Raw genomic sequence first — 14025 nt, 5'->3', positions numbered from 1 at the left:
CCAAAATTTGATATCGATACTACCACTTGGCCCGTTTATCTGCGGATAAATCGTGGAAATAAGAATAATAACAAAAAAACTGCTATACCTGTGTTTCAGCTCCTTCCGTCTGATGGCGACACGGTCGAACGTGGCGTTGCAGACAGTATCGAAACCATATTAACGCGACATGAGAAGAGAACAGAAACATCACTATTTTAGTTTTACTTGGTTTCGATTGTTGGCTGTGCTCTAAATGTTGCCGAATGCCACTAAAGAACTGTGAACTGGACACCTTGTATCTATTTCAGCTGAATGTTACACAATGCAACTATCATTATACCTTGGAAGTGATCATCCAAAGTACTGTTATGCAGTGTGGTGCCATATAACCTTTTACACCCCTTTTGTCCCATTTTTATGTGAGTCATGTAACTTGAAGGCACCCCTTAATAGTATAGTAGTAGGTTTGTGTATGAACAGTCAGGGCCCGTTTCGGTTTGTCATATAATGACACATAATTCAGTATCTTGCAAATAAAAACTGTGTGGTAAAGTTACTTTTTTCCCTTTTTTTCAGAGCAACGAAATCACAGATATGAGTGACTGGCCGACACTAGGAGAGGTACACACAAACGACGTAAGTGTAGTCTATATCTACTGCGTGGAAGCACTTTTATCGTTTTAAAGATCAGCTTTTGTGAGGCAAGAGAATGTAAAAGTACACATTTTATTCTCCACTTCACATGCAAAGGAACACTGACAGGAAGAATGGAATTAGTGTAGAAGCATTTAGTTCAACTAAAATCTTTTGTTAATTGTTTGCGTCGTTAGTGCACGGTGGCAGGTGGTTACTGTTGTCTTCCAGTAACAGTCGTACTACGACCAGAAAGGACACTGCATCCCTGTTTTTACCATCTAGCTTCCAGAATGCTCGTTTGCCCTACTCCCCGATGCAATTGTTGATTTAAACCAAAGAGTAATACAACTGATCCAGTGAGCAATCACTGCTACTCCAACACGGGTGCTTTGTGATTGGCAAATGTATCCTGACCGTGACCTATGACGCTCACATCCAGCATTCTCGCTATGAAATTTCCATTAGCATCTGAACTAAATGTCACAAGAGACACGGCCACTAGAGTAATACTTAAGTTCTGCCCAGCCCAGGATAGCCTTGCAGACTGTGCTTCAGTGTAATAAAATGCTGCTTTCCAAAAGCAGGGTTGCCAGATTGGGTTACTTGTAGCCAAATTGGGCTATTTTCGTCGTCTTTTGGCGTTTTAAAAACCGAGTTGGCTGCTTGGCTATTTTTTGGCTACTCTTCTGATTTCCTACTGAGCGATTCCGCATAATGCAAGGAAACTATACTTGCGTGTTTTTGAAGCACACTTTCTCAGGAGCCCTCACCATACTTCATCTCTTTCTGCTGCGTTTTTTTCCGCCGACTTTCGGAAAATATATCTGCCGAAAACTGGAAACCCTACTAATAAGTGACCTTCAACAAGAAGACAGGGGTCATAAACGAGGCACAATACTATGTCTCCCCACTGCAGGAAAAAAAAAATTTTACTTAAAGAGATTGTGAAACCTTTTTCAAACTTGTGAAGAAATAATGTTGTAAACATTGATTTATATCTGCTAAACGTGCGCATAAAAATGTTTTTGCGATCCCGTGTTACGAAGCTATTGCACTCCGAAGGCTGCACGGTGGGCGAGCTTCTTCGTCGCGCTCAACTCTTCACCTCCTCGCTTGCTTCTGGAGTGACGTCTTACTCCTGGAGAAAGTTTTCCGGTCCTATGACGACGCAGGCGGTTGTAAAAGGAGCTGATGACCGCAGAACAGCCTTCGTTATGGTGACCTTCGGGTACTTTCGGCTAGCGTGCACAGCTAAAACGTCACTTTCCGTCTGTTTCCCGACACCTCAGCGCTGTACGGCATCAGCAGTGGCTCCAAAATGTCAGTTTTAAAAAACCTACAGTTAAGAAACCGTTCAAATGAGAAATGTGGGACTTTGTGTGTTGAATCCATGGGTTACAATGTATTAAATGGAGCCACACATTTAGTGGGTTGAATGTGGTTTCCCAACCCCTGTAAACAGCAAGGAGAAACATGTATTTATAGTATGTCAGTTTGAAGTTTATAAATGATCGTGCATTGTTCAATTATTTGATAAATGATCCCTTTTATGAGTGATCTGTATTGAAACGTGGGAGCAGGCACCAAGTTCCTTTCTGTTTTGTTCAGGGAATTTGCTTGAAATAGTTGGTGAAAACCTGGAAAAGTCGGGGAATTTCGAGGCTACAATTTGGTAGACACCCTGATAAAATAGTTAAAAAAAAACTTCAATTTCAGAGATTGGAATGGGAAAAGTGTCATCCTAGTTTACATTTCTGTTGCAGCATGCCAAACTTCCAGGTCTACAAGAGATGTCTGGTCACCTACACCAGCATAATTTCGAGCCGTCAGATGTGAGCGTACCTTTGATCTTGTTCTCTTTAAAAGAGTGAAAGTTCAGTGCATGTGTTCTCTCCCATTGATCAACCACTGGTACTGTCAGCTTTTTGCTGATGTTTTGGATGCGGATGATGCAGCGCCCTGGTGGTGATGATGGGGACTTTAAAAAAACGAACTCTAGGTTCTTATGGTAGCTTACCCTGTGGTCCACCCAGAAATAGCCTCCCCTCAAAGAAGATTGAGAAAAGGGACCGGGTAATCCCATTCATGATTTTGTGCAACGTCTCTGGTGAGCTTGCACAAGGGTGGCCCTTTCTAGGGACCTTGTAGGTTCTGTTGTTACTCATCTGCTGCTAGTACACATGCCCAACTGGATCTGCCCCGTGGCGTTAGCAGTGGTGACGATTACTAAGACTATCAACCTGCAGATTTACCCCAGCATTGTTATCCCTACTGCCAGTGACAGAACTCTCCAATGTGACAGCAATGGTTGCTTTCTGTTCTCTACTCTTGAACTTTTGCCGGCTCCTTGGTGTGAAGCAGCTGTTTTCTCTGGCTGTCGCTCTGAAATGTGGTCAGATGTAGACGGTTAGTAAATTCACATATATAGCAGGATGCAAGCCGTGCCAACAACAATAAAAAAAGTCTCGTGCACTGTCACCAGTTGCAGCACCAGTGCAGTGATGTGCGGTTTGCAGTTGAATGATACGTGTTGTACAATGCTGTTCCGAACACATTATGCAGTTAAAACAGTGAGAAGCTATAGTCCTTAGAAGTTATGAGTGGTCCAACCAATACAGTGTAGAGAAAAATAAATAATGTTTCCCTTCAAGTCATTGCTTAAGTGTGTTTCTTTTCGCTCCCCTAGACAAAGTCAGAAGCAAGTCCAGTGGCCTCCAATGGTCATGGTCATGCAGTGCTGGTGGATGAAGATGACTCTGCTAAAGAGAACAGAGATGCACCGCCCAGCACAGACTCAGCCAGCACCACACCACGCTCGAGTAAAAAGAAAGGTATTTACTGAAAACAGTGTTGCACTCTTCATATGCTCTCACCCTCTCTCACTTTATTTTCTTTCTCTTTCTCTCTCTCTCTCTGTTCCATGTTTTTTGCAACCTATCTGTTGCCTAGAATCTGCTTGTTGTTTTTAAACAAGGCCAACCTCCAGAACAAGGAATCGAGAAAGGCCAGTACAGTATGCAGAACCAATTTTTTGCACTTCTAGGAGACATTAAATGAATAAATCAACATTTTTAATGAAAGGCAAACAGTCACATTTTTGTCCCAAAACCATTATTCAGATCCTCAGAAGGAGTCAGTGTGTTCATTGTCCATGGCAAACAAGTGCAAGAAAGCACTCGCTTGTTTTTACCCCCAGCTTTTTTACCCCTTGTTTTTATCCCCAGATTGGCATCATTTTGGGTCATTTTTGGGTCAAACCCAAAAATATATACCTATAAGACTGATTTTACCCTAATTTTATTGCTCCTGAAATGACACCCGATTTTATACCCCCAGCTTTCCTGAAAACGTAAGACCCGAAACACAAGGGTCCAACCATAAACGTTACAAGAAGACGCGATGTATCTGCGGAGCCAAAGAAACCATGTAGGGCTGACAAATGATTGAACATTTTATTAATGAACGTGCGTGTTGTCACCACTGCTAGTCTCTTGGTTGGCATTGTGAAATTATATTAGTTGAAGCACATGTGACCTTTGGGAGTGTCCTCTGGCATTGCTATAAAGGTGCCTGTGGTGTAAGTAGGCAGGTGGTGTGTGGTCAAACTTCCTTGCATTTTTTGCCTCCTGTATGTAACGCTTTCATCTTTTTTCCCCAGGCAACAAGCAGAAGTGGGTTCCATTGGACATCGAACCTGTGAAGGCAGAAAGGCGAAAACCAGGTAAAAGCTCTGCTGTGCCTGCTGCTGCTTCTCAGGACAAGGGCAGTGAAACTGGTGGTGGTGTCGGTGGTGGTGGTGGTGACGGGCCCGCTGTCGTCCCGGATGATGCTCACCCCAAAGGTGAACACACGTGCTTCCCACCCATGGAGTGGCAGGGGCTCAAGCATGCAGTTGCTGTTGCATGTTGACCTTGTTGTAAAATGTAGGCCATGTTGAGAAGCGTGAGGCTTGCCCCTGTGGACCCCTCAGACCCCTAGTCATGCACACCTTGGACAGTCCACATGTCCTGTCCTACAGGAGCATATGATTCAGAAAATCGTTTTAGTGGGACTCAGATTCACTTTCTGGTGTGCATGTGAGCCATACAGGGCAGGTGCTCAGACTTTCATGCATTTGAGTATCAGAGAGCTCGGTAGTATCACCTAACTGCTCGTCAGTCGTCACGCTCGAGAGAGTGAGACAGAATGTGAGCAGTTTCAGTGAAGATCACTTGCCACCGGGTAGGAATGTGGTGTGGATGCTGGACCTATTGAGCTGTCTTTTCTTCTGACGTCAAGGACCCTATTCAAGATCAGTGAGAGCCCGAACCTCGTATTGTTTGTCTGTTTTTTCTCTGCTTTGAGATGATCTTGAGATTTCTTTAGTTTTGCAGTCTCTCTTCTTGGATAGCGTCATTTCTTTTGATATGGGACACATTGGTTGCAGTCACGTACCCCAAGGCTGTAACCAATTTTAGAAGGTATTCACAGATAGGCAAGAAGCATTTTGTATGGATCACCCTATTTCTTTATGGGTTCCTTGATAATCCTTACTGCTGTTGTTGCTTCGAGGACTCTGTTCTTAGCTGCTAAGTTTCTAAATTTAATTTTTTGCTCAATTCTGATGCTGTTGCACAAGAGAAGTATTTGGTATTGCACAGTATGCAAGAATGTGCGTAGCAGTGGTTCACAACGCTGACGGCCCTGAGATGGGACACAATTGCACACTTTCTTGAAAGCACGAGTAGAGTGGAGACGGCAATTGCCACCGTGTATTTGGGTGAAACAGGTTCACCTTTCTAAATGCTGCTCTTTTACTACCGCAGGCATCTACAGCATTTATCTGAAAGTGTTTGGTGCATATGTGTCATTCTCAGTATCTGCATTCACCCTTGGACACAACACAAACGCTTCCACACAGAATCGACACTTTGCAATTCCACAGTCACCTTCGTGTAGCTCGTGTTGAATGGTGCTGCAGCTAGACTGTAGGAGCACAGTCAAACCGCACATAATGATCCCTCGTAGAATGATGTACCTTGTACAACGATTGCGTTCACTTTGACTGTCAAAATATGCATTGCTTCTATGGAGAAAGGACCCACGTATAATGACGGAGTTTACGTTTCAGAGTACTCGCATAGCGATGCTGGATGTGCCGTCGCTCGCATATCGGCTTTGGTGCGATGCAGCTCCAATGTGTTGCCCTCTTCCACAAATGCTGTGAACACCATGAGAGTGCGAACACACGCGACTCTGCCTTTAGTCATCGTACCCTTGACCGACATTCCACAATGGTTTCGACGCTGAGATAGCCAGTGTGCATGGTATAACGACAGTTTAATAAAAGGAAATAGGAACGAGACAGTTCATGTTGGAAGCTGTGCTTCCAGACGAATCAGCCAGAAGAATCACTGAGGCCGTGCTCGTGAAATTGTGGCGGCCCGTGGAAGACAATGAAGAGGTGCCTCTGCTGCCACGCACTACGGCGCTGGCAAGGCAGTCCTAGCGTCCTAGCGTGAGGCCACGACCATCTGCCCGCTGGGACATTCCATCATCGCTGGTCAGGACTCATGTAGAGGAACACCACCTCCTCTACAAAATGAATAGGAAATATTCAAATTTTCACACTGCTCCATCGCTGTTTGCGAATATTGTTGAAAATCCTGGTCTAAATTTTGTAATTACACGTGAGCTATTTCAGCTGATTGCAGCACATGACAATTGTTACAAGGAGTTGGGTTTCGGCTTCGGTGACCACATCTCCGTGACTGTTTTGAAAGTATATTTAAAATAAAGTGTACATGACTGCTCATGATAATGTAGCATATCTGCTCCAAACCACCGTTTTGTTGCTCCAAAACGATTTTTTCCTGCTCTAGAAGGTGCAGCAAAATGGTTTGGGCCAATCACATCTCTGCCTCCCGGAAAACGCGGTATCTTTCGAAACTCCCCTCCTGTATTTATTGAAACACCTGCTTCTTGCCTCATAGATGTAAACTTCAATCCAATCTCAACCCGATTGCTATCACTTTCTGGGCAGCTTCAAGTTTCTGAGCGATGAGTGCAGACAGTGCTGTTTATGGTAATGATGAGCCACAGTAGGTCTCTGCCGTATTTTTGCCTCTGATATTGCTGGTCATGCCTCTGCGTAAGTGGAAGAAGTATCTACAAGTGTTTCTCAGGCAATGCACAACTGAATTCGAACGTGTAATAGAGTCCCAGAAAGGCAAGCATCATACATTCTCCACCTTTTCTGGATGCGACATCTGACTTTTGATGTTGCAAAGAGGTATGCATGTGCTTGACGATTGCCATTGTCTGTGAAATTGGACTAAGTCGAACAAGAGCACATGGTAAGCGCGCTGAAACAGTTTTCACGGTCGCAGTATGAAATGGCAGCACGATAGCCAGGCACTGCTGTACCGGATTGTTGTGACGTGTTATGTGGAGGAGTCTGGCAGGGTTGAGAGCCCAACTGCTTCGTCAGAGCTCACTGGGAAGTCCAGATGGGCTTTTGACGTCCAGCTGCATTACCAATTTGATGCTCGTTATCTATCCATACCACACAGCAATGCTGAATGTGAGCGGCAGTTCAGCATCGTGAAGAAAACAAGAACACAGTTTCGTGTCTCCATGTCTGACAAGACTCTCGGGGCATGCTGTTTTGACAAAGTGTCAGAGGAGTGGATCTTGTCACAGCCAGATTTTCTCAGAGGACTTTTTGGAGATTGCAAAGTCAACTGCTACAAAACTTTTGCAGGAATAAGTTGTGCCCGATAAACTGCAGTCGGCAAGCCAGCTACTGTTGTTTGTGTAAATAAAAGCCTGTCAACATTGTCCTTCTCTTTTATAAAATATTGAGTCTATTTCTCCACAAACGTCTGCTTCTCATGCCCCAGGCACTCGTGAGAAGTAAGGGAGGAGTTCCCTCTCCAAATCGTTTGTTCACCCTCAACTTCTTTTGGAGTTGCTGTATGCAGTGAGGGCATCCACGGCTCCGAGAAGAGTTTTGATGAGAAGCATAACACCTCGAGACAAAGTTGTACCTGCTTGACAGATTATGTGCCGGTGCAAAAGCTCCTTGTGTAGTATGGTGCATTCCAAAATGTGAACTGGCCGACAGTTGCTCATCGCCACTCAAACACGTGTTGATGAATTAAATGTAGATGAGGCACACACTAATGGACAATGCAGTTCCCATAGTGAGAATGATGATGACTTATGTGACTGACTCTGTGATGATGAGCAATGCAATGGACACAGTCATTGCGCTCAAAAGATGCAGACCCTCACATGGTGTCAACGGTTATATTGTCATTGAACAAAGCTTTCATCAAATGTGACAGAAAGCTACTTCAGTTTCGCGCTACATGAAATGTTTTCGTGCTCTCAAGAAACGTGTATGCTCCCTGGCATTCTTGTACTGTTCCGCTTTGTCGACGTGAGCCGGACCGGCGATTTTGCGAGAGTTCACATACAGTGAAACCCCAGCGAATTGCTATACAACGAAATTCACGGTTCAGTGAAATAATTGAAAATCCCCATCAGACTGGCATAGGAAAAAATGCACTTCAACGCCTGGTAGAAGGAAAGAGCTATAAGCCGCCAAAACAAAACCGTTTCTGTGGACTGATACATCCACTAATAACAGTCACAACAGATGGAAAAGATAACACCAGTGAAGTCCCCCACCAAAGAACAGGCCTGCCGGGCGAAAAGTTCACAACTTGAAGTTTAGAAAGTTCATGAGTTGTCCGGCATGTCAATTATATCCTCAGAGATTGAGGATGAGGTTGCTATTGCCGGTGAAGCCGCTGGTCTGCAAAGGAGATCTGGGAAGTGCTGCTGATGATGACAGACACCACAGCTGCAATGTCCACTCGTGCTGCTCTGGTCTCCCGAGCTGCCTCCAACCTGACATGGTGTAGAGATCCTTAGCAATGGGCTTTACGGCAGGTCTTGGACGATGGACCCCACACACACCGGGCAGAGGATGCTCCTCTCTTCCACCGATAGGGAGAGTAGGGTAGAGAGTAGAGAACAGGGAGAGGAGGGTCTGATGGATGCTGCTCCTCAGGCGTCAAGCCCCGAAAGGGCGGAGGGGCGCTGGTGAGACCCATCCCACGCATGGGTCTTGGTTTAGAAGCCCTCTGAACCCTAGGTGTCCACAAGATCGGTTGAGACTGAACCACCAGAGTCCTTTTGCCACTGAAGAATGGCAGAGTGTCCTTTGAGCTCTCAAGGTCCCTTGCTGGCTGGATCTGCTAACGGCTTGGAGGATCCGTTGAGTAGGCGGTTCAGCGCCGTCCTCTCTTCCCTCTGGTAGAGGCGTGTGGGATAGTGCGTCCGCCTTTGTTTCACATTTGTGGAGGCCTGCCAATACTTCATCTTGAAGGAGTAGCCTTGTATCTTCAGGGCCCACCTGGTGAGACAACCAGATGGGTTGTGGGGCTATCGCAGTGAAGAAAGTGCCTGGTGGTCAGTCTGGATGGTGAACTCACTGCCGTCGAGGTTGAGATCAAACTTCCTGAAAGCAAAGTTGATTGCCAAGCGCTCCTTCTGTGACAGAATAATTCCATTCATCCAGATTGAGCAGACAAAGAGTAGCGTCATGTTCCTGCAAGAAAACTGTGCTATCACCATAATTGCTTACATCTGTTTGCACAACAAATTGCAACGATTTGAAGGAGACATTCGATTCGAAATTTGAATATAGAATTTCATAGTTGATTCAGAATTCGAATAAAAATACACAATTATTCACTTCAGTGTTCGAACAATCGGAATATTCACACACCTCTAACATTCACGGCAGTGTCCAGTGCACCATGTGCTGTGAGGTGGCAGGCATAGATGTCTCTGATGGTGCAGGTTGGTCATTGCAAGGTTGTTCTACTGTTCTAGTCACTTGTTAGGAAGTGGTGTGTGTCGCTACCAACAGGAGGTAAGCTGGTAGAATCACCGGAACTGTTAGTTTTGCAGCTGCGGAGTCCAACTGAATTAGTCTAGTGGTAGTAGCCAAGCAGATGCTTCTAAAGCAAACCTGGTGCCCGTTCATTAGTTTGTCGGTGGAGCACCGGGGTTGTTTTTCTTTTCAGTGGTTACTAATGACATCACTGCATTTTATTGAAATTGAATGGTTTATGGTTGCTAACAATTTACAGGAAGTATTGGGATGTAAGCCTCCATAACAAGTAGAGCGAAGGCCTTCTTATAGGTGACAAGCATGAACTATTGGGGGTGCTTCTGCTGCACATGTCACTCACATGCAACGAGGCAAAACAAACACCGCAGAATGTGTTGTTCTGCTTTCACATGGACAATGTAGTACATGCTCTGTGCATGTATATGCATGGTCAAACCGTGTTGGTGTTGCACGTGTCTGGATACATGCCAAAGTAACATGCATGTGATGCAAGCGTTATTTATTGATGCTAACATGCACAGCAGTAGTAAAGTGCATGTGAACTTGAGAGTGTAGTCTCTGCAGTTCCGCAATATTGTGACAGCATCTACAAAGCTGACCTGATGAGTGTTACAATAGCAAGTTTTGTACGGACAAATGCTGCAACGCAGGAACAAAAATGCTGTAAACAGTTTTATGTCTGTTCTGGGAGCCAACACCATCCACATTCAAGCCCATCTAGAAGAAAGACAGTAGATATTTCGCAGAAAGTGTAGAAAACGTGCATAACAGCTGCACTTCTCGTGCTGCTGGTGACTAGGAAAGCACTATGTGATATGTACTGCTCGTGACAGTGTTGTCTGAAATTGCTGATCAGTGGATCCGCAGACCGCGCTTCCTTGGTTGCCCTCCAAAATGTTGCGTCAATATTGTATTCAAAGGTAAACCACATGGTATGCATGTTTATTACTCGAAATGAATGGTCTTGCAACACCTGGAGATAGAGCCCTGCACCATCCGCGGATGGAAGCGAATATCCGCGGATATCCGCAAGATACTTGCTAATTCGTGATGAAAATTTAGAACTTTCTGCGGTGTGCGGATCGGATGCGGATGGCGCGAGGTCACATAGGATACGAAGGCAGTGGATCGGATGCGGATATACCGCGTGCTGTAATTTTTCCACCAGCAATTTATTTGTATTGCGCTGCGACAGCGAGCGCATGCTCGGGTTCACCTTTGACCATGCACGTCCAAGACGGGAGAGAAGGCATTCTGGCGTCTCGAACCGCGCGAGCACCGACGAGGTAGCGTTCCAGAAGTCTCTCCATAATGCGTTTGTTGAAATATTTACCTTTGCTTGTCGTCGTGAGTCGTTCCGTGACAGCATGGAGGCATCCGAAACTATACCAACATATGCCTCTGGCGGTCTTTACGCGTCCTTCAAAACGTGAGGATTTTGCGGATCGGATGCGGATGTAAACTGTTGTGTGTGCTGCGGATGCGGATCGGATGCGGACAATGTTTGCGCGGATGCGGGTCTGATGCGGATGCCAAAAATCTCATCCGCGCTGGGCTCTACCTGGAGATCTAGGATGAGATAAACAGCGGGACACTAATTTCACACAACCGTGTCACGAGCAGTACATGTGGCGCATATGAGAACCCCGGGTCTCCATTCAGAGCTGTTTTCATCTGTCAATAGCATGCACATAATGGCAAGCATAGTGTAATTCAGGTGCATTACTTTTCAAGAACCAATGAGATATTAAGAAGTGAAAATTTTGGAAACCACCTTGTTTTGCAATGCACCGTTTGGACCAATTAGTGATGGTATATCGCAAAGAAATGATGACACCTTCAAAAATGTTATTTACATTTCTACCTTTTCCTTTGTTTCATGAACTAGGGCGAGGTGATCCAGGAGCAGCAGAGCGCAAAGGCAGGAGCTACAGAGGAGCTCGAAGAGGACGGGGAGGACGAACCTGGACAGCTCGAGGACGAGGTGATCCCATTTGTCTAAGATTTTACTTATAGCAGACTCTGTAAACAAACCTGCCAGTCCAAAGCAGATGAAGATGGAACGGAAACTCATCACACTGGCCATAAAAGAAAACATGGCTTGCCACATGAAGTGAAACTTCACTTGAATAAGCTTCAGTGGGTATCAAGAAGGAGTTCACTTAAGTGAAAGCTTATTAAGCTGAAAGTGGGGACAGAGCAGCTTGCTGTCACAAATTAAAATGAAAACAAGGTATTTAAATCATACGTAACAATGTTTATTTTGCATTACTTACAAATGCACTTACATTTTTTGTACCTAGCACTGGTTAAAATGCAGTTACCTCTCTGTGGTATAGCAGAAGTTGTGATGTCGCCTCACAATGTCTATTTGGCACTTCTCATGGTCCGCACCTCATAAAAATTTGTCTCGTTTAAAGACGCTTTTTAGTGTAACACTCTTATTTTGCGAAGCCGAACAAGTGGCTGCAGTAGCATGCACATAACAAAAGCAATAAGACAAGGAACTTGTGCATCATCACCTCAGTGCGTGAGACCGCATTCTGGCTGCGGCTGCGGCTACAACCTAAATTATGCGTGCTAGCCAAGAGAAGTGGCTATATTTCTGGACAAGAAAGAGCCAGCTCTAATTTAAAGCCAACATGACAGAGGCCAGCATGATCCAAGGAGTGTGTAGTGGGGCAGTAGACAAGATTCGTAGAACTGGAATTTGTGTGGCAGTAGAGTTTGTTAAACTGGAAATCCTTTGCATTGCGTACAATAGCGTCTCAGCATGCGATTCTGCCAAAATTCGTTCATCTGTATAGAGTGTATTCACCTACGTCATGTTGTGATGTGGCACACGCGTAGGTTCCTCCCACTGGTGGTCACTTTTCGTGGTAGCGGCATTGAAAGATCACAAACTGCGCAATTTTTCAATGCGGTTCCCAATGCTTTTCGTAAAAGAAAATGTGAGAACGACAATGACGAAGTGTCTTCGGGATAAAAGAAGGGGATGGACATGACTTCAAAACACCATTCTAGGCTTCATTTTCGAACAAACGCTAGATAATATCGGCAGCTGCGCCGAAAAAGTGACCACCACCATGGCAGCCAAACACGTTCGTTTGACATGTGAATACACCCTATAGTTCGTTCAAGTAATGTTTCACTGTACACCGACAGATGATGGCACACTGAACATGGCACAAAAACAAAGCGAGTCAGAGAGTGTACACGTTTTCTGAATTGCATGCTCATTGAATCATTGTGCACTCTTGGATAATTGTGCAAGCCACCCCAGTACGTGATATGTGCAGTGCAAGATACGTGAGGGCTTTCTACAGTTCACAGTTTTAGCTCGTGAGGGGATCTCCTTGCTTGTAGAGCTCTAGGACAAGTATGCAAAAGTGGAAATTTTGTCGGCATGCACCACTTGCGCGAATTAAAAAAAATGTACTGATTGCAGCTGATAACAGATAAAGCATACCTAATATAGTGCAATAAACTGAGAGGGTCCTCTACTGCTTTATGTGCTGCAGGTGAAGATGGAGCCCTCCCAGCATCCTTTTTTGGAGCCTCAGGCACAAACAGGCCTTCCTCAGTTGGAGGAACCTCAGAAGAAAGTAGTGCCAGTGGAAGAAATTTTCTGGGACCCTTCCTGGGCACTTACTACTTCAACCATAGCTACATGAATGTCGATGAGACCCTGCTCAGGGAATACATACGCAAACAGGTAAGCTCTTGGCATTCCTGCGTTAAGTTTTGTGCGTACAAGAACTAGGTTACGACACTTCCCTCGCATTGCTACACCTACCCCAACACTGAGGGTAAAATAAACAAATAGGGAGTGTGTGCCAGATATTTACAGCACTTCAGTCCTCTTGTATGGATGTTGCTCCCTATTAACATCCCCTTAAAGTGGCACTAAAATGCAAAAACAACTTGCTCTCAAATTAAAGTCTGTGTTTCAATTAATATAATGCGAACAAAATCAGTTCACACAGCGCTACCGTCTAGAAGAAAACACAATGAAAACAGAGTCGTCTTTGGCGGCAAGGAATGGCATCCCCAGGAGGCAAAGATTGGCGACATCCAATGAGACAGCAGGTGAAGCGCGCATTTACCTATCGCAGGCATGTGGATCTGGAATGGGTTCGATTATATAGTGTTCCATATATGCTCGGCATGATGTACACTGCTGCATTTCTCAATACTGATTCACTGAAACGTAGCCCACAACAGTTCTCGCAAAGTTCACTGACAACATTTATCTTAACGTCCTTCGGACACGCCAGTCCGCTTCGCAATGCTCACTGCTCCATGGCGTGGCATGCGCAGTATGAACTGAAAACACAGATGCACGAGCTGAAACGACGTTCACTGCTTAGCGCCGAAGCAAGAAAGAGTACAGTATAATTTCGATTGTAGCTCTGTAACGGAATCAAAGTTTTGAATTATGATAACAAGTACGAAATTAACATAGCGTGTTTAACGTAATTTGAAGTGAACGTTTTTTT

At 44.9% G+C, this 14025-nt stretch overlaps 1 protein-coding gene across 4 annotated transcripts in view; it reads left to right on the top strand.

Moving 5' to 3' along the window:
• Positions 1–14025, top strand: part of LOC135394504 (la-related protein 1B-like) — a 64482-nt gene that overhangs the window by 16386 nt on the left and 34071 nt on the right. For 3 of the 4 annotated variants that reach the window (XM_064625276.1, XM_064625274.1, XM_064625277.1), the window contains exons 3-8: positions 559–618; positions 2382–2450; positions 3305–3449; positions 4277–4459; positions 11415–11510; positions 13048–13241. In XM_064625276.1, the coding sequence (XP_064481346.1) occupies positions 559–618; positions 2382–2450; positions 3305–3449; positions 4277–4459; positions 11415–11510; positions 13048–13241 (747 nt within the window). The remainder of the gene's footprint in view (positions 1–558; positions 619–2381; positions 2451–3304; positions 3450–4276; positions 4460–11414; positions 11511–13047; positions 13242–14025) is intronic. The other variant, XM_064625275.1, reaches the window with a different exon arrangement.

This window comes from Ornithodoros turicata, chromosome 5, assembly GCF_037126465.1.
Source record: "Ornithodoros turicata isolate Travis chromosome 5, ASM3712646v1, whole genome shotgun sequence".
NCBI classification, from domain to species: domain Eukaryota; kingdom Metazoa; phylum Arthropoda; class Arachnida; order Ixodida; family Argasidae; genus Ornithodoros; species Ornithodoros turicata.
Note: the sequence above shows the minus strand (reverse complement) of the source record. Positions and strands in the feature narration are given on the sequence as shown.